General features: G+C 35.2%; 1 protein-coding gene across 3 annotated transcripts in view; it reads right to left on the bottom strand.

The window, feature by feature from the left end:
• Positions 1–1073: 1073 nt before the first annotated feature.
• The window catches only part of EDIL3 (EGF like repeats and discoidin domains 3), a 406469-nt gene continuing 384282 nt past the window's right edge, over positions 1074–23260 (bottom strand). For all 3 annotated transcript variants that reach the window (XM_039241046.1, XM_039241047.1, XM_039241048.1), the window contains one exon: positions 1074–4137. In XM_039241046.1, coding sequence (XP_039096977.1) covers positions 3988–4137 — 150 coding nt within the window. In that variant the 3' untranslated portion in view covers positions 1074–3987. The remainder of the gene's footprint in view (positions 4138–23260) is intronic.

Below are 23260 nucleotides of genomic sequence, written 5' to 3'. Positions count from 1 at the left end.
ATTCTTTATTGGCCTTATTACATATATATAGTATAACATAATGTAATATTACATAATATAATATATATTTAACTTAGTAAAAGTATATATGTGTATCTGTGTAGGTGAAAGAATTAGGCAAGCAATGGAACCCCACTTAAGCATTCACATTAAAATAGTTAAATAGGAATATGCATGGCTGCATAAGCACACATTACAGGTTGGTACTGAGAACTATCAGAGATTCATTGAAGCTCAACTAAGAAATCAACAGTTAATAGCTTACATTTCCCCCCCTAAATTTCTGAATCTTTAAAAAACATATTTAAAAAGTGGGAAGGAGCGCCTAGGTGGTTCAGTTGGTTAAGTAGCTGACTTCAGCTCAGGTCATGATCTCGCAGTTTGTGAGTTTAAGCCCTGTGTTGGGCTCGGTGCTGACAGCTCAGAGCCTGGAGCCTGCTTCAGATTCTGTGTCTCCCTCTCTCTCTGACCCTCCCTGCTCATGATCTCTCTCTGTCTCTCTCTCTCTCTCTCTCTCAAATAAATAAACATTAAAAAACTTTTTTTTTTTTTTAAAGTGAGAACACAGGCTTTATTATACCTATGACTTTCAGAGAAGCAGAAACAGGGTTTAAAAAAAGCCAAATGTTCTGATGGTCTTTAAGAGATAGCTGAGGTAACATGGGTAAACATATTATTAATGTTTGTGTTATTGCTTACTATTGACTGGATCTCTTCATTATACTCTGGAGAATCATGTACATAAAAGACAATAGAAATGATAGCAATGGCATCTGATTAACAATGGGCAGATCAATCTTGGAACACAAGACTTTAAACATGTATGAGGCAAAAAAATGACTTTGGGCTATTAGTATTCCAATAAATTTCCCACAACTGAAAGAAGCAGGAGAAATGCACACATTTTAATAATTTGGGAAAAGCCAGGTTAGTTGATATCAACATGTATTTGGTGGCTATTGTAACTTCTGTGTTTTTTTTTTAAATGCATTTGCTTAATTGTCCTCTACAGAGAAAAATTAAACCAAGCATGTAGCTAAGAGTAGTGGGCATTCACATTCAGACAATTCGTGTATTCTTACAAATGTGTTTAATTACAACCGCTTCAAAAGTACCCCAGATTTTCAAAAGTTTTATTTTAAGTTTGAAGACTAGACAAGGTCATACTAATTTTACAACATCCTACATGATTTAAGTATATATATACAAAGAAAAAAAAACCAACATTGGAATATTACACAGCTTGAAAGTTTGCAAAGGTTATGTGTGTCTTAGTTACTTCTGTACTTACTGACACATGAGACGCCAGCAGGGAGTATTATATTTCAGAATTTGTCAACTAGCAAAGATACAATCATTAGTACCCTAAGTCTTCAAAGTTCACACCAATCCTTATGAAGCCATTCAGAAAGAGAAAGTCAACCCTGAAATTAGAAGTAGTGCCTATGATAAGTGCTTTTGACAGGACACAGATAAAATGGAGATGTTCAAAAATGTCATTTTCAGAGATTATAAAACTAGCATATTATAGCTACTTCATATAGTGAAGACTAGGTGATTCTTCTGTGTGTTCTGCTTATAAGATTTTCTTTAGTGTGAATTTAAGTAGAATAAATTTGTTTCCCATTGATGTCATTGATATGAATGACTCAACAGCTACATGCTACTTCATAGTAATTGTAACATGACCACACATGGGAGTCCCTTTGTGATCATGAATTTGGGCAGCATTAGACCAACAGGTATCCAGCTGGCCATGCCATGTTGCTGAAGAACCCAGAGAGCAGAGAGAAAATGCACAAGCAAGAGAAAGCCATTTCAATGTGTTTCTAAAAGGTAACAAGTGTAATTTTCACAAACTCTCCTTGAAAATATTTGTTTAAAAAACTCTCAGTAAAATAAAATTCAAAACATCACAAGAAGTCATGAATAATTTTGAGAAAGTAAATCATTACAAAGCATTGTGCAGAATTCCTAAATATACTCTGCTGAGAATGAAGGACCCGTTATGCATAGTCCGCAAAGGAGAATGGCTAGAAATTTGGTGGGTTCAAAGAAATAAAAGGCAGTGGCTAGATATTAAGTGTGTGTATATTGCTGGACCTACATAATTATTTGTCATATGACTGTAAAATGTAGGGAATTGAAAAGACTTAAATTCCTAATTTTAAAATAGTCTGAAAAAGGTAATGTGGAGGACCTAACAATTTTGTTTGTGAAAGATGCTGACAAATCGTCATTTCAGATGCTTCAAATCAACAATTCCATAAGAACCTGAAGGAGAAAGCCTGTGGGCATAGGATCAGTATGTGGCTAGCTAGTCTGAATTTTGCTCTTATTAAAAATGCCTTTATGATTGACTTTCCCTTTAAATTTTCCACTATGATTGAAGACTACTCCGTATATACATCATTAAGAAATGCTGTTAACACGTGGACAGACAAGACAGTAACAGTCTAGTGGCTTTTGTGATGCAGCACAAATAATAGAGGGGAGGAAAAAAAACTTCTCAATGTTGCACAGGACCTTAACATTTCGTACACATACCATATTTTCTTTTCCAGGACCCTTAATTTAAAACTCCAATAATTCTGTGTCTAAGCCTTATAAAATAAATACTTGCAAAGCTTATGAATTAGATATTGAGGGTTTTTATGGAGGCAGTGTGAGCTTTAATTTGAGAAACATGTCAATGAAACCTCCACTGTCAATAACAAATTGTTATGATAGTTGCTTATTTTTTCAGGACCTCCAAAGCAAAATAAATAGAAATCAATTTTCATCTTAAAATGTTGTATTACTCTGTCATTAGTAAATACTTTTCTTTTCACAAATAACTGCACGATGTGCTTTCCTGGGAAACCACTATAGGTTTCATTCAAGTCTCAATAAAATGTTAGTTTCACAGGAAATGCAGAGATGAACAAAGAAATGAGGAGTATGCTTGGCCAAGCTATGCAGCACAATGTTAACATTTGTACGCTACAAATTTCTTAAATAGAGAAAAAATGTCATTATTCTGAAACAAAGATAAGGCTATGTAAATAAGATCAAAACAAAGTTGTAAATTCCAGTTTAAAGGGACATCATACAATTTTGTTGTTTATTTTGCAAAATGGTAGTATTTGGGTTTTTTTGTAAAGGAAGGTATTTGGAAATACCTAGTTATAGCTTCCTTCAAAAATAGAATTGCAGATTCAGTCTACTGATATTAAATATGAGCAATCTACTGATACACAATCATGTTCTATAAATATGTATACACACACAAACATGACCCTCCTTTTAGGCAAATAATAGGAGTAAACTCAATTAGCAAAAAATATGGACTTCTTTAGTCACTATACAATATAAATGTATCTATGAATAGAACAAAAAGGAAAAAAGATCACATAATATTTGATCAGAAATAATGGAAGCAAAATGAGCAATATAATATCAACTAGTACTGCCTGTTACAGATCCTTCAAAATTCTGTTCTAAACACTGACAGTGTTTGGTAGGCACAGGGAAACAATTATGATAATGAAGAGTCATTACAGAAGAAAAAAAACCTTATTGCTAACATTACAGTATTCCTTTTATAATAATTAGTTGAGTATCGATTATAAAAGTTCTATCAACTTTTTTTTTAAGTTCTATCAACTTTTGCTCCTACTTGATAACTATGAGATTTTTTTTACCCTTGCTAACAAAAGAGTGCTACTTTCTTTCCTTAATGTATTTCAACCATTGTGAAAAATTCAGAAAGCAATGACAAAAGTAATTCACAAGTTAATGTGATGTTGCTTAAGAAATTTAAACAATAGAAATCAAATTAAACCATTGAAAAGGCAAGCTTAGACCTCCTTAAAGACTGTGGCCTACCATAATGTGAGCACTTTTTCATGAAAAATCCCATTCACTTTCCCACAGATTTTGCACAGTTCATTCCGTGGAGATACTTTTAGGGAGATAGAGAGGAGGGTTGTGGGGTGTGGGGTCTCCTCACTCTTCCTCTGTGCAGCCCAGCAGCTCCGACCTCAGTGTGATCCTTCCATACCAGGACCAGGGAAGTATTCTTATGTGCCGTGCATAGATGGGAGGGTCGATGACATTTTTCCTGTGCGTATCATTGTCAAAATTGCCCTGGAAAACCTAGTAAGGAAGAGCAAAGAATATCAATCATCTAGCCTTATTTTTCTTGGGAATTATTTTTATTATTTTCTTGTTGGAGCATTTTTCCCCAAAAGTAAGATTTGAGAGGTTGTCATGTTTTTCAGAATAAATTATTGCAGCTTCTTTATGATGATCATTTTAAAATTAAGTTGTCAAGTAATATTTAATTTCAAGAGTTAAATAAGGGGTGCCTGGGTGGCTCAGTTGGGTTAAGCATCTGATTCTTAATCTCAGCTCAGGTCTTGATCTCAGGATCCTGAGTTCAAGCTCCATGTTGGGCTCCATGCTGAGTGTAAATCCTACTTAAAAACAATAAAATAAAAATAAATAAATAAGACGGCATTGGGTGTCAAAGGCAGGAATACATATATCTATTGTTTTCATCTGCCTAACAGGTTTTTAAAAAAGCAACAGATATTTATTTTTTTTGCCTATGTCACAGGCTGATGTTGATTTGGCATCTTGCTGTAGGTGTTCTCTTCCCCGGAGTGACCCAGAGATCAAAGCTGCTTACAAATTGCAGCCCTCACCTGAAACATGGGGTCTCCATGCTGACAAATGGTATGGCGAGAGAGAGTTGTTAGCCTGTGCAGGATGTTTTAAAGAACACAGTAAAGAAGCAGCGTACATCATTTTTGGATACATATCATTGACCTTAACTAATTATATGACCCCAGCCCAACTGCAAAGAAGGTTGGGAAATGGAGAGGAGAGCATGGATATTTGGTGAGCATAGCACTCTCACACTGTCTTTTGCTCACTTTTCACATAGACAAAAAAAATCCCCAAGAGATAACACAATCAATACTGTTTCGAACTCTTTTTTTTTTTGGGGGGGGGGCTTCTCTGTCTATTAATTCTGGATCCATACAGTACTCTCGTGATCATTGTGACTTCTAATGTTCTGACATGTTGGCACTGCATTATTCTTCTCTATCTTCCTTCTTTTGTTTTAAAGCTTTTTTAAAAAATGCATTTTATGTCCATTTTTCTCCCAAGAGACCTTTATAATAACTTTGAAAAGTGCTTGCTTCAGAAAAACAAAACCAAATCTTGGGATCCTGATAGAAATGGTATTAAATTACACATTACTTTGGGAGAAATTCATGCATTCATAATATTTAGTCTTACTTGAAGATCTCATCATTTTTTAACCTAGAGATTCTGAACACTTATTATTGAAGTGATTTCTAACTGTTTTATATTCACATTTTCATTTCAGCTCAACTAGGCTAGGGAACATCTCTTCAAAGTTTCCCCTTTTAACTTTATGAGGCATCTTATAATTGTTAGATAATTTTCTTTCTTGCTTGAGATCAGAACATGACTATATGGCTAAAGGGAGACCTGAGAAGTAAATTCCCGAAAGGGGAAAAATAAAAAGAAACTCCATCACTACATGACAGAATATTTAACCGTATCCTTGAACATTCTAAAATTAAGGGGAATGTTTTAACAACTGCCTTCTACAAGAAGTTAGTTCAGTCTCACATGATCACAAAAGGTCCCTCGGAGAGAGGAAAATAAAGATTTGCACTTTAAGGCATTAGACAGCATGGCACTGATTAATAGAAGCAAGAGAGAAGATGGGGTAATCTTTCTGTAGGTCCCATGGAAAGATTATGTGTCGTTGAGGGCAAATGCAAAGTGCCAACCCCATCTGGTGGGCAATAATTTTTCAACCTGACACAAAATATATCTCAAAGGCTATTTTTGAATAAATATTTGCTGAAGAAGAGAATACCGAGCTGTGCCAAGTCTAGAATTCATCATCCTGGCATATCTGAATCCATTTTCATTTAATAGCAATTCTATCCTCAGCAATGCTCTGGCTTTGAATTGGCCAAGCAGGAACTAATTCTGGATTTCAATGTGTTACTAAGTAACAGTGTCTCTGTTAGCAGAAGCTCATATGAATAGGACATACCTACACAGACATTCACCAGAAATCCATAGAGAGGTTGTCATTGCAAAAAGCAGAAAATAAGAGAGTATATTCTATGGTTTCCCGACGTTCTCTCTGACATATGATGTTGGATTCAAATGCTCCACTGAGATTTTGGTGTTACAATTTAATACAGAATCTCAAATCCAGTTTCATAGCCCTGCTAGAGAACTTAATGTATATCTTTGGAATAATAGAACTTAAATTCATTAACTTTTATCACAAGATCCATAACAGCCCAAAATACAGTGTCATACCACTTCTTGGGAAAGATATACAGGAAGAAACAATTTTCTTTTTTTTTTTTAAATGTTTTTTATTTATTTCTAAGAGAGAGAGAGAGAGAGAGAGACAGCGTGAGCAGGGGAGGATTAGAGAGAGAGGGAGTCACAGAATGAAACAGGCTCCATGCTCTGAGCTGGCAGTCAGCACAGAGCCCGACGCGGGTCTCGAACCCACGAACCGCGAGATCATGACCCAAGCGAAAGTCGGATGCTTAACCGACTAAGCCACCCAGGCGCCCCAGAAACAATTTTCTTTTAAATCACTGGTCTTCACACAAGTTTCAATACGAAACTATCAACCCAGAAAGGAATAGTTGACATATTAGTTAGACTTACTTTTTTATAATGGAGAATATATTTAAAGAAACTACATCAGCTCTGAAACTGCAGACAACTGTGACATTTCTGATTCAATGTGTGAAAGTCATAAATATTTGAATGCTCATTAGAAAGATTAAATGAAGTTTCATAAAATAGTATAATTAAAATGCAAAAATTTTCACAAAAAACCAGCCACAGTCTATGTCGGGATCACCCAAACTATGGCCTAAAGGTAATGAAAATAAACTTTTAATTTTGGAAGTCTCTCAGTAATGACATAGAAGGGAACACTAAGTACATACTTGCAATTTCTAACATGACATCTTGTACTTGCTGTGCAAACATGTGGCCCACTTACTGCTTTCTGGTCTCTAGCACTACGAAGATCTTGCTAACAGAATTGCGATTTCAAAGTTTTACCCAGCAAAAGAATGCAAATGCAGTATTTTTAGTTAACTTTTAAAATTGTGTAAAAATTCTAGCAATGCAGTTTCACATACACACTTTAGACATATAAGCACCTCAATTGAAATCAAAGTCTGAAAAGACTTATGGAAAACATTGAATGAAATTCCACCGAGAAGAGGAAAATTGTATACGAGAAAGATAATTTGAGAAGTTTTTAGGAAAGAGTCTGCACATGCTTCAGTTTTGGGAGGAGGCTTAGCTAATTAGCTGACGACAAGTTTGTAGACATGATAATGCTTAGGGATCTCTCAGGCTTTCCCCAACATACAGGGCCTCAAGGAAAAGGCACTGAAAGTACTTTGGAGAGGCTTCCATGGTTACAACCTAGAGGAAAAGAGAGAAAACTACAACTGCCTCCGTGTGGTGGAGATCTTGGATTCTGCTTTCCAATGTGAACTCTCCTGTGATACTAGTTAAAATTCAAAGCAGATTCTAAATGAAAATTCAAATCTCAACACAGAGAGACTGTCAGATAAAACAATTAAATGTTGCTTCCAGGAATGTTTTAATATTTTTTTTTCTCAGATGAGACTTGCCATTCTTCATCAGGGACAATGGTCTATGCAGGCCAGAGGAGACATCATCAATGGAGTTTGCCAAAAAGCCAGAATTATCCTTCATGACACAGTCAGAGAGCTGGGCTGTATCTCAGTTTCTCTTTCTGCCTTTCACAAATGTTGAGGAATTCTTTGGGGATTTCTTGCACATACTACTTACTTAGAATGTCATCTGCTCTGTGAAGATATACTTTTTATTTGTCCCAAACACTGCATTAAAAGTTTTAAGGAGACCCTCACTGTTCTAACCTTTCAGAATCTATGTTCATGTGATCCAAATAACCAGCAGTTTTAACACTTTTAGGTAGCCTCCCTGAGCTCTTCAAGGCTAATGAGTCTGTCTATTAGTAGGTGTTGGATAACCATCAGTGCATCCTTATAGCATTTTGGTCACCTTTTTTTCTAGATTGCATTCTTTTTCTTTTGATATGTGGAGACTAGAATGATATCTGGAATTCCAGATATTGTGGAAATATAAGCCTTGAAAATACATGTTTTCTCTATTGTTTGTATTTGCCTTGGTAATGGTGTCAAACATACCATTAGCTTCATTGACTATGTCTGTACACCAATCTGATATGTTAAAGGATAAAAGATAAAGATAAAAATCCATTACCCTAGAGCAGCATTTGTGTGTTTGTGTGTTCGGGGCAGGGAAAGGAATGGAAAGTGAAAAAAACCTTATTTGGCATATATGATTACAGTATTTATTCTTTCATCTGGAGTACTTATAACAAAGTTAGAAGAGAACAGTTGTTTGCAGCTCTGATCCCCGAGAAACTCTGTTGTTATCTGACTCTACACATACAATGGAAGAGCCTGAGACTTTGGAACACTTTGGAAGTCTATCTTTTTATTGGGTTGACATATGCCTCTTTCTAACTTCCATCTATTGATCCTAGTGCTTTATTCTCAAAAGGCATAGAAGATATCTAATTGCCAAAAGAAAACCACTAATAATAACTAACATAAACCTCTAAAAAACTCACAATTAGTGCTTGAGATTAAACAGTTGTGGTTGCTTAAAAAATTCTTCATTTAAGTTGATCTTCAAACTTATCATCTTGACTTCATTCCATTGGATTCTCTCTGGTTTAACTATGTGGATTCAAGTGTGGATTTATCTGGACATGGTATGTAGTTATGATCTGAATTATCTCAAAATATAGAGTGTATCTTTGTTATGGATACTTCTATCAATGTAGTCTAAAATTTAAAACTATTATATTACATTTCAGTCATGAATGATGACTGATGGTCAAATATACTGAACTTTGTCGTAGAATTTCTCTTAAGCCAGGATTTCCCCAATGTTTTACTTCTAAAATAGATTTATAGTAGATGTAGAAATTTATACTTATTCCAATTTCATTTTATTTTATTGAATCATGACATTTTAAAAATAGCAATTTCCAGTTAAATTATGATCTATATAAAATAGTAGAAATTTAATGGACTTTGAAGTATCTTTATTTCATAAAGTAACCATTTATGTGTTATGTGAGCATAAAATCCGACATTTGTGAGTGACATAAAGGACTTACACTTATTAGTTTATGGCTCAGCATCATAAAAATTGTTTCTACATAATTATTATTAACATTACTGAGGAGAGCCTTTGTGGCTCAATCAGTTAAGCTTCCATCTTCAGCCCAGGTCATGATCTTGTGGTTTGTGAGTTTGAGCTCCGCATCAGGCTCTGTACTTACAGCTCAGAGCCTGGAGCCTGCTTCATATTCTGTGTCTCCCTCTCTCTCTGCCCCTCCCCCACCAATACTCTGTCTCTCTGTTTCTCAAAAATAAGTCAAACATTTAAAAAAATTTTAAATAAAAAATTACTTGGATTTCCTTGGACTGTCAAAAATTTCAGTTACAACTTGAATCAATGCTTTAATGATTGAAAGTCTAATAAAATTTTCACAAAATTAGTATGCACAAATGAAAGTAAACATATTTACCTATTTGGATGGTGTTTATAAGAAAGACCAGTTGTTTCCCATTCTATAATCAGGTTATTAATAAGTCTTAGGATAATTTGTAGTTTTTGTTCTACTTTGCTCCATATTAAAGTATTCCAAAAATCAAGACTTCTCATTAAAAAATAAAATGTGAGGCTTGTGTTAAAATATATAGAAAAGTATGTCTTAAAAATTTTCAGTTAGTGGTATGAATAAAAAAAAAAGTGGTATGTTAAAAAAATCTTCTTGGAAGTTTTACACGTATGAAACTTCTATTAGTGATTGGATATAAAAAGTCTGAAATGAAAGTTTGATTATTTTAGCCTACATAGACTCCAGCTATTATTCAGTGAATTCAATTTTCTAGGAAAATTTATCAGCATCCTGAAACCATTTCATGATTGAATGGCTGGCATATCATTCTTGACGGTTCCTCTCCAATCAATTCCACTAAACCAATGAAAGTCTGTAACAAAATTAGTCTAAATATAAGTACATTCTTTCAGATGTAATAAGGAAACAAATAATCAGTTTCTAGGTATATTCCAACATTCTAGGAAATGTTCCTTGAAAAACAGTGTGTATTGAGAATCCCATTCTAAGAGGCACACACACACATTAAGAAAAGCTTTTGTCAGAGACAGTAGATTGCATTAGTAAGTGTCTACATTGATCCCAGTCTGCAGAAGAATGAGTTTGGGGATGAGCCCTCATTATAGGACATCCCAACAGTGCTGCAGCAAAAATCCTCATTGGTAGAGAGGAACAGAGAGTTGCCTCAGTATCTTCCAACCCTAAGGATATTGCCCTCCATAGGCACAGATGAAGTAAGGCCATAGTTGTCCAAAACAATTTATCAGCAGGTGAACATATGTGTACAATTCAAGGCGTGTCCAATAGTAGAGTCATAATTTTTGCAGATGTATGTCATTCCAGTGAAGAGAATACAGTTTACACAGCTTTGTGTGATATGAATGTGCAGTAAAATGTTAACCTTAACCCCAAAAACAGGTCTGACCTTTGCTTTCAGCTCCTGTGAAATAATCTCTAAAGCACTGGAACATCCTGCATGATAAGACTGTCTTTGTTTACATGGGGGCCTTGGGCTGCACCAGATAATCTATGCTAACAAAGTGATTTATGCTGAGGGCTTTGGACCAGCTTGACCACTGAAGGGGTTGGAAACTAAAGTCAGCCTTGCAGGCAATAAACCATGTTTACATGAATGAGCTTCAATAAAAACTCGGAACATCAAGGTTGAAGTGAGCTTTCCTGGTTGGTAATACCTAGTGTATATTGTATGTCACATATCATTGCTGAGAGAGGTTTAATACTGTTCAAGTGTCTGAGAGAGAACAACAGAAAGCTCATGCCTAGAGCTTTCCTGGACTCTGCCCCATATGCCTGTTTTCTTGGCTGATTTTTTTTAGAGTTTATTTATTTATTTTGAGAGAGACAGAGACAGCATGAGCAAAGGCTAGGCAGAGAGAGAGGAGAGAGAGAATCACAAGCAGGCTCAACACTGCCAGCACAGAGTCCTACTCAGGGCTCGAATTCATGCAACCATGAGATCATGACCTTAGCAGAAACCAAGAGTCAGACAGTTAACCTACTGAGCCACCCAGGAGCCCCCTCTTGCCTGATTTTTATCTAAACACTTTCAGAGTTATAAACTGTAACTGTAGGTATAATAATTTTAAATGGGTTCTGTGAGTCTTTCCTCAATGATCATACCTGAGGTGGTCTTGGAGACCTTTGAACACAGTGGATGTCAGAAGTGAGGGTGGATTTGGGAACTCCCAGACTTGGCAATGAGTAATTGATGTTGTAGGGTTACAGGTTTCATGGAGGACTTTTTGATATTTGTAACATCGATTAGTCTGAAAAGGGACCTCAACTGTCTCAAAGAATTGTGCCCAAAACTTGCTCAACCTTATGGGCTAGGCCTGTCGCAGATATTCAGGCTTCAGATTAATTGTGAGCATATTCTTTTATGATTCTTTGAATAAATCCTAAGGTGACAACCTGCTGAAATTTAATTACTGTGGCCCTTGAGAACACTTTCTAAATCTTTTATTCTTAGGTTCTATTCGCTCTATTTTACTTGCCCTTTTTATTTTTATTTTCTGGATGATACTTATTCTCATGAACACAACCCTAGCAAATACATCAAACAGCTAGTGTTGCTTGTTCTGTTTCATATTTCAGTAACAGAACAACTCACCATCTTTATTCGTCCGTATTTCTTTAACATCATTTCTGCAAAAGCTTACACATTCCATGGGGAATATTACTTTGGCCATCTACTAGGGAGTAATTTGAAATCTCTGGGAAACTGCCAGGTTTTTTGAAAGCTGTAGAGCATGGTGACATATATAAATCATTCTGCACCGTATTTCATCTTGGATACCAATTTTTATCTGTGTTCCTTTCAAAAAGTTATTTTGTTCCACAAGTGCTTTTAAAAATCTGGACCCTGGTTCCTTCAGAGATTTCTTCCCTTCCCGAGCTCCCTCAGTGAAATTAGATGAGGCTTTCAAAGTGCCTGCCCAAAGACTTAACTTCAAAGGTCCAATTATAGGACATTTTTGTTTGATTGGGGAAGTAAAAAGAAAAGACATGGGGACAAGTTTTATGTCTTTCTGTCACTAGTGCATGGATCATTTTAAACCATTAAAAGGAATATATGGATTCTCCAAGAAAATGAATTCCACTCCCGTTTCTGCCCTCAGGGGATTTCTTGTGGCTCTGAAGTTGTAATTATGTAAAAACGGAGGTCTTTGGCTTCAGGAAATGCTGCATTTCACTGAACTGATCTGGCTTTGCTTCATGTTTCTTGTGTATACAAATATCTGATTATATCTCAAGAAATCTTTACTAACCCACATATCTGATACTCACTTAAGAGTTCTTGCAGTATTATGTGCACTGTATTGTTCTTCCTGTAACACAGTTTTCTCCCCAAAATGTACTAGTGGGAGATTCTAATAACAATTGGCCAAAACAATGCAAACATGTTAGCTTTTTCTTTCTACTCTGACAACAAAGGGACTTTTCTTTTATTGCTTTTCAAACTGTCACACGCTCTAATTTTCCTGTAATTAGTACGAAAGCTGGTTGGCTTATATTTAATTCTTGACTGAGAAAGAGGGCTGTGATATCTTCCTAAAATTCCTTCGTCCTTACATACTCTGGTGGCTCAGAGTGTGAGGAAAGGGGAGGGCATGACACATTTTTGGGAGTATTTTTGAAAACTTTTAACTTCTCGTCTCTCATTGAAAGGCTCACCTGACCCATAGAGGTCTGAGATGAAGGGACGTAACTCTCCACAGGAAGATGGCATAGGTTATACCTGTGATTCCCTAGTCCACTAAGAGAGTGACAAATTGAGTTTAAAAATTGCTGAGATTCAACCCAGCCAGACTAGAGGGAAAAGGACCTGGGGCTAGGGTAGCCACATCCATTCCATCTGTGATTTTCTTGCAGAGCCTGAACTCCAAAGTGGCTGGAGAGCTGGCCATTTCTTACAAAGGGCTGGAAGAGCCTCACAGAGAAATTCATAAGACTTCTGTTAAGCCTTGACACTAGAAAAAGACCCAGAGAAAAATCAAAGCAAAAGTTTCTAACTCTGTTGACTGTTCCCTTCCTTCTTTCACAGTTGCTGGCATTTAGAATGCTCAGTCTAAAAGTCACTCCGTAGATAGGACACACCACCATATTTAACTTCTTTTAGTATGAAAGTTTCCTTAGGAAACAAGAATATCCTAGGAAATATATCACATAGGATGATTGCCTTATAACGATTTATGAAACATAAAATACGCTATTCTAAACTGTGGCTATATATTTAAACTATCTGATTTCCAGCACTCAGATTTTGACTGCCATTAAGCAATAGTCCTACAGAAGAAACAGAACTGGAAAATTATTTGCTTTTTTAAAAAAGTTTATTTTCATTTATTTTAAGAGAGAGAGAGCACACGTAGGGGAGGGGTAGAGAGAGCAAGAGAGGGAGACAGAATCCCAAGCAGACTCCACATTGTCAGCAGAGGGCCCCCTGGGGCTTGAACTCACAAGCCATTAGATCATTTCAAGCGAAAATCAAGAATCAGACCCTTAGTTGACTGAACCACTCACGTGCCTTGATCATCTGTTTTTTAAAGACATCTACAGGAGCTATTACCAGGAGTAGTAGGAGAGTAAGACCATCTTTTTTTTTTTTTTTCTTTTTTAGACTAACATCAGCAATGTAGAAATGCCTTTTCTCTTTTCTATAAAAGTACTAAACAGTCTACCTCTTTAACAAAGCTCAACACTCATCTAAGAGTTTCCTAAGTCACACAGGGCATTTTGCATTGTATCAGGACAATCTGTAGTCTGACTCTATCCCTTCAGAGGAGATATTTCCATGATGTGGCAGCAGAGAAATTGGTGTCTGATAATTCCTACCCCACCTTAGGAACCTTTTCCTCACTCCACATCTCTTTGAAGAGTTTCATCCTATTTTGGTCAGAAATGACTTAGTACAGAACTATATATATATATGAACAGAGTAGTGATTTCAGCATTCAGCCATGTGTCTTCTAGGCCAGACTGCTGAGGAGAAAAGTGTCAGGGAGTTGGAGAAGGTAATTCTGGAGATGGATGATGAGGCGGCAAAGTGAAATCTCAGAGATGAAGCAGGCTATGAGGGTGCGTGCATGTGTGTGCCGTGTTTAACTAGGGAGAGAAGACAGTCATCCCACTCTATCCTGTCTTCCTTACTTGTGTTCTCAGAAGAACATCTGGTCTAGCTGGAAGATCTGGGATCTCTAATGGAGACAGGTTGCAAGATATAAAATTTGGGATATACTTACACTAAAGGAATGACTCATTGCCAATCTTAAGTTCAAATTTAACAGGGTGTGCTACATTTGTGTTTGGTATACTAGCAGCGGTAAATGAAGAACATAGAGTAAATGGCCCTGAGTTTAGCAGCTTCAAACTCTGCTTAGGTCTGAGCTGAATCCTGGATCTTTTTGTTTCTATGTACTGAGAGCACAATGATTATTAAATTATATTTGACATCAGGAGGAAAAAAATCACCTTTGCTAAGGCTTATAGATATTGCTAAACTACCAAAAAGGAGAAAATAAATCAAAAGTGAAATGTTGCTATGTAAAAGTAACATTTTTCACTCACTTATGAAGAATGCCTTCCTTCAATTATTATTAACTATTTAACATTTCATTTATTTGTACAAAATTAATTTTATTTCTAGCTTTATTGGCAAGCAGGAAATTAATTCCTGTGTTTGATCCTCTGGGGTTTTTTCTATAGAAACATTGGGAAAAAATACTCCTTTCATGCAGGTATAATCACTGGGTTCATCTTTAATTTTTTGAAATTATCTTTTAATCAGCTTTGTGTCTCAAATTACACCAGAAGCTTTATAATGATGAGAAATGTGTTGCCTCTATAATAAGGGGCCCATGGGGCTTAGTACCTCAGTGCCTCGAGAGCCCTCCATACATATAAATATGCTTTCTCTTTGAGATCCAACAGAAAGAAGTACAGACATGAGTGTCACTGCCTAATGGGTCATTTTATAGGGTGTGGCAGATCCAGAAATCCTTTTATAGTTTCTCATAAGCATGGAAATATGACAGGCATCTTTTATCCTTTTTCATATTTAAACTCTGGAAAAAGTAGAGAAAAAGTCTAGAACATTAATTCATTTTGAAAGTCAGAGACTTTCATTGCTCCACACATGACAGCTGAACGTGTGATGGCTGACAGTAAAAACAGCATTTGTGCCATGTGGAATTGACATCCTTGAGGTTTTTTTCCCCTTCAAAATACACATATTCAACAAAGTATTAGTTGTTTGGTAATAATTTAGAAATGAAGTGGGTAACATATTTTTTGCTGTATTCTAACCAAAGGTAAATGGGTAGTTCCAACAACCAAAATAATGACATTTTCTTTTCTTTTATTCACACGGATCAAGTGTGCATTTTCATAATGGGAATGATAACTATCAGATTCATATAAAATGGGACTCTATTTTTTCTAATAAAATATTTTAAAAAATTCACAGCTAAGTTCTGTTATTTCTGTCAGGTTCATCACTGCCTTTTAATGAATAATAACATATTTGAACTTGAAACAATTAAAGTTTTATACCCTTGGCCATTCTGTTGGGGATGTATCACTAATCAGTATTTTTAGTGTTAACATTTTTAATCAATGGCTAGGGTCATAACTGGGCTAACACTTGATGGTCCCTCACAGTTGTAATACAAGTATGACTTAATAAGAGAATGAGTAATTATTTTCCATTGAGCAATAATGTCATTTTACAATTGTGCTTGATAATATATGTCAAACATAAACATGAGATATTCAGAATTTTCACTGTGGATATTTTTATTATTTTCTCATGAGTGATGGTGGATTAGGATGACAAAAATTAAGATACTTAAAGGGTTTTTTTTGGCATTTGATCATTGGGAAAATTAATGCCATACATTTAATAATGATATGTAATAATAAAATTAATGAACATTTTACTTTAGTAGCATGTTATGTAACGTATTTTACGTGTTTTTCATACATTTTTTTCATTCATGCAGAAACATCTGTTACCTAGAAAAACTATATGATTTCAAATTTTAAGGTAGCTTCTCAAATTTTCCAGAAACCAAGAATGTCTTGTGTTTTTATGACATAAGATAATGAACACAAAGAAAAATACATATATTTGTCCCGCACTGCATTTTTCTGCATTATTTGCTCCTTTCTGCACTGTCAAAAATCAAAACCACAGATCCAGACTGGCATCAGTTAGGCCAAGTTTGTAAACTGGGGGTTAATACATAATCTGACTGTAGTTTCAACCTCCCCCAGAAATGCAGTCTTAACTGGTCAGTCAGGAATTTTCTGATGGGCGCCAAGGAGTCTGCCACAGGGCCCTCTCCATCCCCCAGAGGAAGATGAAGTAATCTGCTTGATAAGACTCCTTGCTTTGACCCCTAAGGGAAAGCAGCCTTGCCTGGAACAATCCTCTTGTGCTAGTAACTCTTGTCCAACCCCCTCCCCCATAAAAACCTTCCATTTTGTATACCTCATCTGAGCTCCCCCTGCTAGCTGGAAGGGAAGCTGCCCATTCATAAATCACTTAATAAAGCCAATGAGTTTTCAAATTTACTTGGTTGAATTTTTGTTTTTTAACACCTTGAACTTTTGTCTTACTGAGAATGAGGTTTCATAGCATCTGTGCTGGGATAGCATCTGTCACTAAATAGGAGTCATAGTAGCACGTTTTTCTTCCTTCTTGTTCCCAGCTCACTCCCAAACTGGTGAATTTTATGTATTTTGTGCCTGATGTTTACTTGTTTTTTTTCTGCTACCTTATGGTGTATCCTCAGATCGGCACTATTTTTTTTTTAATGAAGAAGATTAAAAAATCCAAATGGCATCTAAGAAATGTAGAGGCTTCAATGACTAAAATTAAGCACATATTTTACATTGCTAGTGTTTAGTATAATAGAATGTGAAATAACATACAAAGAGTTTTCTTTGCAACTTCAGAATTGATCTTTGAAGAAAGGCAATCAGCTTTCTACTGCTGTCTCCAAATAACCTGAACAACTTCTTAATGAGCTCCTTCAGATCAATGGCTTCTTACTGTTCCTGTGGTTAGTCTGTCACTCTAGCTTGCCTTTTATTTCCAGCATTTGGCCAGCTATTCGATTCTACAATTATAATGATTGAAGTCACTAACCCTTTTCCTCCTCATCTTCATCCCATCCATAAGCCCCATTTCCTGGTCCTCCCTTCCTTTCCTTCTCATAAACCATTTACCCTAGGTTCAGGAACAAACATCTTTGGGTAGTCGGGACTCTTGGAGTTCATGTTAAACATGGAAATGGAAATACAGTCCTCTGTGTAGCTCATCTGCCCTTGCCTATTTGTGTCTGGACTTGCATCCAGTCTTGTGCCTAGTTTCTGACCCCAAGTCCCCATCTTACAACTGATTCTGATAAGAGTTCGTACTGTGCTGTTCTCTGTGCACCTTAATAACTGCTCTCACACCTCTCATTGGAGAAAATATGCTGCTTTTTGAATTTAAATTTGTTCAATGTGGTTGTTCTTTCACATTCCAGCAGGCAGATCCAAGCCGGCAAATGGCTTTTCACTTGGATAGATCAATTCTTCTACACTGGATTTTTTCCTGAGATGTGGTCTTCTTGGTCTGAGGCTTTAGTAAAATTTACAGGGACCTCATTCTCTTTTTGTCAAGAACATGAACTATAGAAGTTACGTAAGGAATCATTGAATTTCCTTGGATTTTTTTTAGTTGGTATACTATCAACTTTTATTTACTTTTGATGAACACATTAGCCCCTAAGACTGAATTGCTTTTCCTTTTAATCTCTTAGTTACATGCATTTTTTGTTTGTTTTTTGTTTTGCATTAAAAATAGAATCATGACATTAACTATTATTTCTATCAACTCTTGGGCAGGGCATTTTAATATAATTGAAAAGTAAAAAGGGTGACTTATCATTGAAGTTTACATGCTGCCAAAATAAAATATTCTCAGGTGGTGTCTTAAGTTTGAAAATTTAATAATAATAATCTAAAAATTCACACTTATGTGAATATGGGCAATTGTTTATTCTTCATACCAACACATATCCCAGTAAGGTCCCATAATAGTGAATTACAACAAGGAAGAGAGCATATACAGTTTTAAATAAGTAGATACCAGATGGTGTTTATTTAAATAACACTGTTCTTATTTTTAGACAATGCTGAAACTACAGCATTGTTTCCTTAACTTAGTTCCAATTAAGTCACTCACCTAATACCTGAGTAAGTACACTACAGGGAGTACATATAAATCTCTATCATGCAGGGGCACAACTCAATTGCTATTTTTGAATCCAAGTGCTCTGTGTAGACTCTGTGCAGCATCTTCTCTTTCCCTCCCTGCTTTATTTGAAAATGGTAATAAGACTGAGTGGATGAGACTAATGTTCTCCAGGCAAGACCGAGAGACTCTATCCTTGATCCTGCTGTTCAGAAACATGTGGCCGTTCCACCATGAAAGGATAATTCACCCTCTTTCACTTCCGCCAGCTAGAACCCTTCTCACCCAATGCCACTGGGGATCCCATTTATCTTAGTTCCCAAGGGGTCCAAATTTCTCACCTGGGTCAAATTTCAAAAGAGCAGCATGGCAATTGACTACTAAATTGACATCCCATCTGACCACCGCATCACTGAAAGCTGCACTTCTGATGCTTTAAATCTTCACATTTAATTTCAGCTACTGAGAGTGCCAGCTTCAGTGAGAATGAAAGGATGCCCTGTGATATCTGTCCTTACTGATTAATTTGAATATATCCTCCAATACAGATTATGAAGGCTTTGTTAATGGGGATTGGTGGAGTTGCTGCCTTCTTTTTTCTTTTTTTCACATAGATCTTGAGAAAAGAAAGGAAGTAGAGAAGAATGAGGAACTCTCCCCACCCCCATAAAGTCACAGCCTTTTATGAAATGAGCATAATTTAATATTGTTCTTATTGTCCTTAGATTGTTCTAAGATTGTATTACTTATTTCTTACACTTGTGTTAACAAGTAATTTACTTGACAGATTATAGTTTAAGTCTTCAAAATTAGCTGACTCAATCAAAGGTCTTCTACCATTCTCAAGTTCCTAATAGGCTGGGGTTTCTCTGACCCACTGTCATATTCAGCTTTTCCCCCAATGCATCCAGCAGAGTGTAGCCAGTAACTGCCTGCTGAATACATGATTGAATGAATATAAATGTCACATTCTTCAAGGTGTTTCCCCACCTAATCTGTGCTCCTAACCACTTAGATCTATTATTTAAACTTAAAATTTATTTAAAGCTAATACGTGTTTGCTTTCTGGTGTTCATGAGAGAACTGGCAAATGATAAAAATCCAAACTTACTTTTGGAGACATTGATTCATACTGACTTCCCCTGAAAAATTAGTGGCCAGCCAGTCCTAAAGAATTGTAATATAATACATTCCATTATGACTAGAAAAATCCAAAACTGCCCTTAGTTTCAAACACTTAAATTTGGTGCCAATTAGAGTCATCTTTCCCACATGTGCTTATTATTCAAATTAGCTGGAGCCTCTGTAAACATTTAGATTCCCACCTCATCCCCCAGAAATCTGTATTTTTTTTTTTAACAAGCTCCCCATTGAGTGTTATGATCAGGCAATTTTGGTAACCACTGAATTCGAGTTCACCAAGATGTTGCAAGATTGTTCTTGATGAATATGTGGCATTCACCTCTCAGGGCCAATAAAATCTTACTGGAAACAGAGTTTTGGATTATGTTCTTTTATAGAATATCCAGAGTATAGTTGCAATTTTTTTGATTTACACTTTTTAAAAACCTGGATAACTTCAGGGAGGGAGACAAATTAGACTATTACCAGCTCCTTTTTTCCCCAAAGAAGAAAGCCCCCATGGTGTGAATTCAGGTTTATTTAAACACCATGACATTATGACTAATATATTGGATGAGAAAATCCATTTTCATTTCTAATTTTCCATATAAGAGCCCTTCCTGAAATTTATTATTGTTTTACTTTGGCTTATAACCTTAAAAATTAAATACTGAAAGTGTCTGTCAAATTTTGCAATTTTCCTGTTAACTGTAATAAAAAACAGCTTCAGGCATATAAAACAAATGTCACTTTCATGAGAGCAAAGGAACATCTGACTTTCAAATAAAAAATGTATCTGAATCCATGTTGTAGAGAAATATAAAAGTTGGTTAAATGCTAGAAAATGTAGACTAGAAAGAGAAAAATAAGATTGTAGAGATTGTAATGAGGTAGTATCATCACGTGCTCAATCATGAAAGATATAATGTAGAATTTTGGGTTAAAAAATAAAATGCTAAAATAAATTACAATTCTTATATAAGCTTTGAGAAGGTAGTGAGAAACTGACAATTCAATGAGAGAATAAGCATCTATTTCTCTTCAATTGACTTTTGGCATACATACACAAATATACATGCATAATATACACTGATACATACATTTAGGTACTCTTATATACATATGTACTTTTTCCTTGACATCGCTTCCCTGAGGCTTAGTCTGTTAGGACTAAGAAAACCAGAAAGGACATTCATACATTTAAAAAAAAATTGGCATTCCTACATTTTTAGTATTTCATTTACACCACCTGTGGTAAACCTAGAAAATTGCTATTATTTTGAGATTGTTTTTCTGAAGTAATCTTCTTTCTGGATCTGTATCAGAATTCAATACCAACAGCCTAAAATCTATTAGAGCAAAATGATCAGTAAAAACAGAAAGACAAATAAAAGAATTAGAAAATTTTGTTTGAAAATATTTCCTTTGAAAAGCACATACAGAAAACATTTCACTAGCACATGTTTTGCCCTGAAACATTCAATTCATTTATAATATATGTGTGGATGAAAGTGTGTAGTTGAATTTGCTCTTGTAAACATTGCAGACTTTTTCCCTTACGGAAAGTAACCATGGAAAAGATGACACAAATAACATTAGGAATCAATAGGAAATGGCTTATTCAGAAAATTTAATTTCTGAATTGTAGAAGGCTTCTGTAAAGAAGAAGAGTATACTTATAAAGATCATATAAAATTATAAGTAATATACTTACTAAAAATAGTCATAATAACAAAGTATAATAGTTATTTGGATTATATAAAATATATTTTGATTGGTATATGTATACATTGAAATATATATTATTACAATATATATACTTCCAAGTGTTCATAGAACTTTTGCAGTTTCTTCTTACACATAAAGTATTTCTTTATTGTGATAGTAATTGCTATATTCTTATGTAGAGTTTATTGGTGCTTGTTATTTCCTTCAAAAATAAATAGTAAACTTATCTAAGGCTTTTCTTCATCTTACCAGATTAGTTATAATACCATAAATAAACTGGCTAAATTTAGTTTTAAAACTACCAATTACATAGTGTAAGTTTAGGCAATTATTATGTTTATAAATATTAAAATGGTTTAACTCTTCAGAAATTTTTACATTGGATAGATGACACTGATTTATTGGCTCACCTAAGAATTCTGATTTATATCCTGTTCACTGAGTATCAGTTTACTCTCATAGGTGACAAACTGGCCTGGTGGGAGCCTATTTTTTTTACAGTAAGACATATTTGGAGAATGTCAAAATCATGTGTTATAATAAATGTTGTTCCTAAGTCCATGGATTGATAGCCATGGTCTATGTTGTGCTTCTAGAGGTAGGTTTCTGGGGCTCTACATTAATTTGAAGACAGATTAAGTTTGTATGCTACAACGCATAAAGAAATCACTGCAATAACAAAAAAATTTATAGCAAATAAGCAAACAACAACAAAACCAAACTGCAATTATTAAAAAATTTTAATTAGTCCAAAAGAATTAGAAACAGAAAAAGAAACGGAAAAGATGCAACAAATAGGAAAATAAACAGAAAGATGATAAATTTAAACCCAATTATATTAATTTTCATATGAAATATAAATGGCTTAAATGCTCTAGTCAAAAAGCAGAGATAGCAGAAAGGAAACCCAACTATATGCTACATAGAAGAAATGCATTTCAAATATAAGGTACAAATAGGTTAAAAGTAAAAGAATTGAAAACACACACACACCAACATAGCATTAATCAAAAGAAAACTGGAGTGGCTCTATTAATAGCAAAATAGATCCAGATAAAAAAATATTTCCAGAGATAAATGTCATTTTCCAATAATAAAGGAGCTAGTTGATCCAGTGGACTCCACAGTCCTAATTGTTTATGCATCTTTAAACAGAGCTTCAAAATACATCAAACGAGGGCACGGGGTGGGGTTGGGGGTAGGGGGAAAGAGTCAGCTGGGGTTATTGATCTCACTGTTCGGTATGTGAGTCCGGGCCCCCTGTCTGGCTCTCTGCCCTCAGCGCAGATCCTGTTTGGGATCCTCCATCCTCCCTCTCTCTGCCCCTCCCCCGCTTGTGCGCTCTCTCTATTTCAAAATAAATAAGTAAACTTAAAAAAATACATTCAATATACATCAAGCAAACGCTGATATGACTACAACAAGAAATAGAGAATGTCACAATTATAGTTGGAGATTTTCACATTGCTCTTTCCATAACTGACAGTACAAGGAGATAGAAAATCAGTAAAACTATAGAAAACCTGAACACAATCAAGTAACTTGATCAACTTGATAAAAATTTTATATACATTTTAGACAGGTAATGAAATAAATGTATTAACATGCAAATGCCTAGTCTATTAATTAAAGGAAAAATTTTAAAAATATTTACACATAATCCTGAAATTACACGCTTAATGTAAATGGAGTCAAAAATGTATTTAATCAGTACAATAGCTTAATCATAGTTTTCTTTATACCTCCTCCCTAACTCAACCTATACGAGGATTTTGCTATTATAGATATGCTTTTCAGTGAACATTACACATGGATGAGAATACTTTATTTTAAAATTAATTTTAAGAGCTATATAATTTATG

Source organism: Hyaena hyaena, unplaced genomic scaffold, assembly GCF_003009895.1.
Source record: "Hyaena hyaena isolate Hyena2069 unplaced genomic scaffold, ASM300989v1 scaffold_188, whole genome shotgun sequence".
NCBI lineage: Eukaryota > Metazoa > Chordata > Mammalia > Carnivora > Hyaenidae > Hyaena > Hyaena hyaena.
Note: the sequence above shows the minus strand (reverse complement) of the source record. Positions and strands in the feature narration are given on the sequence as shown.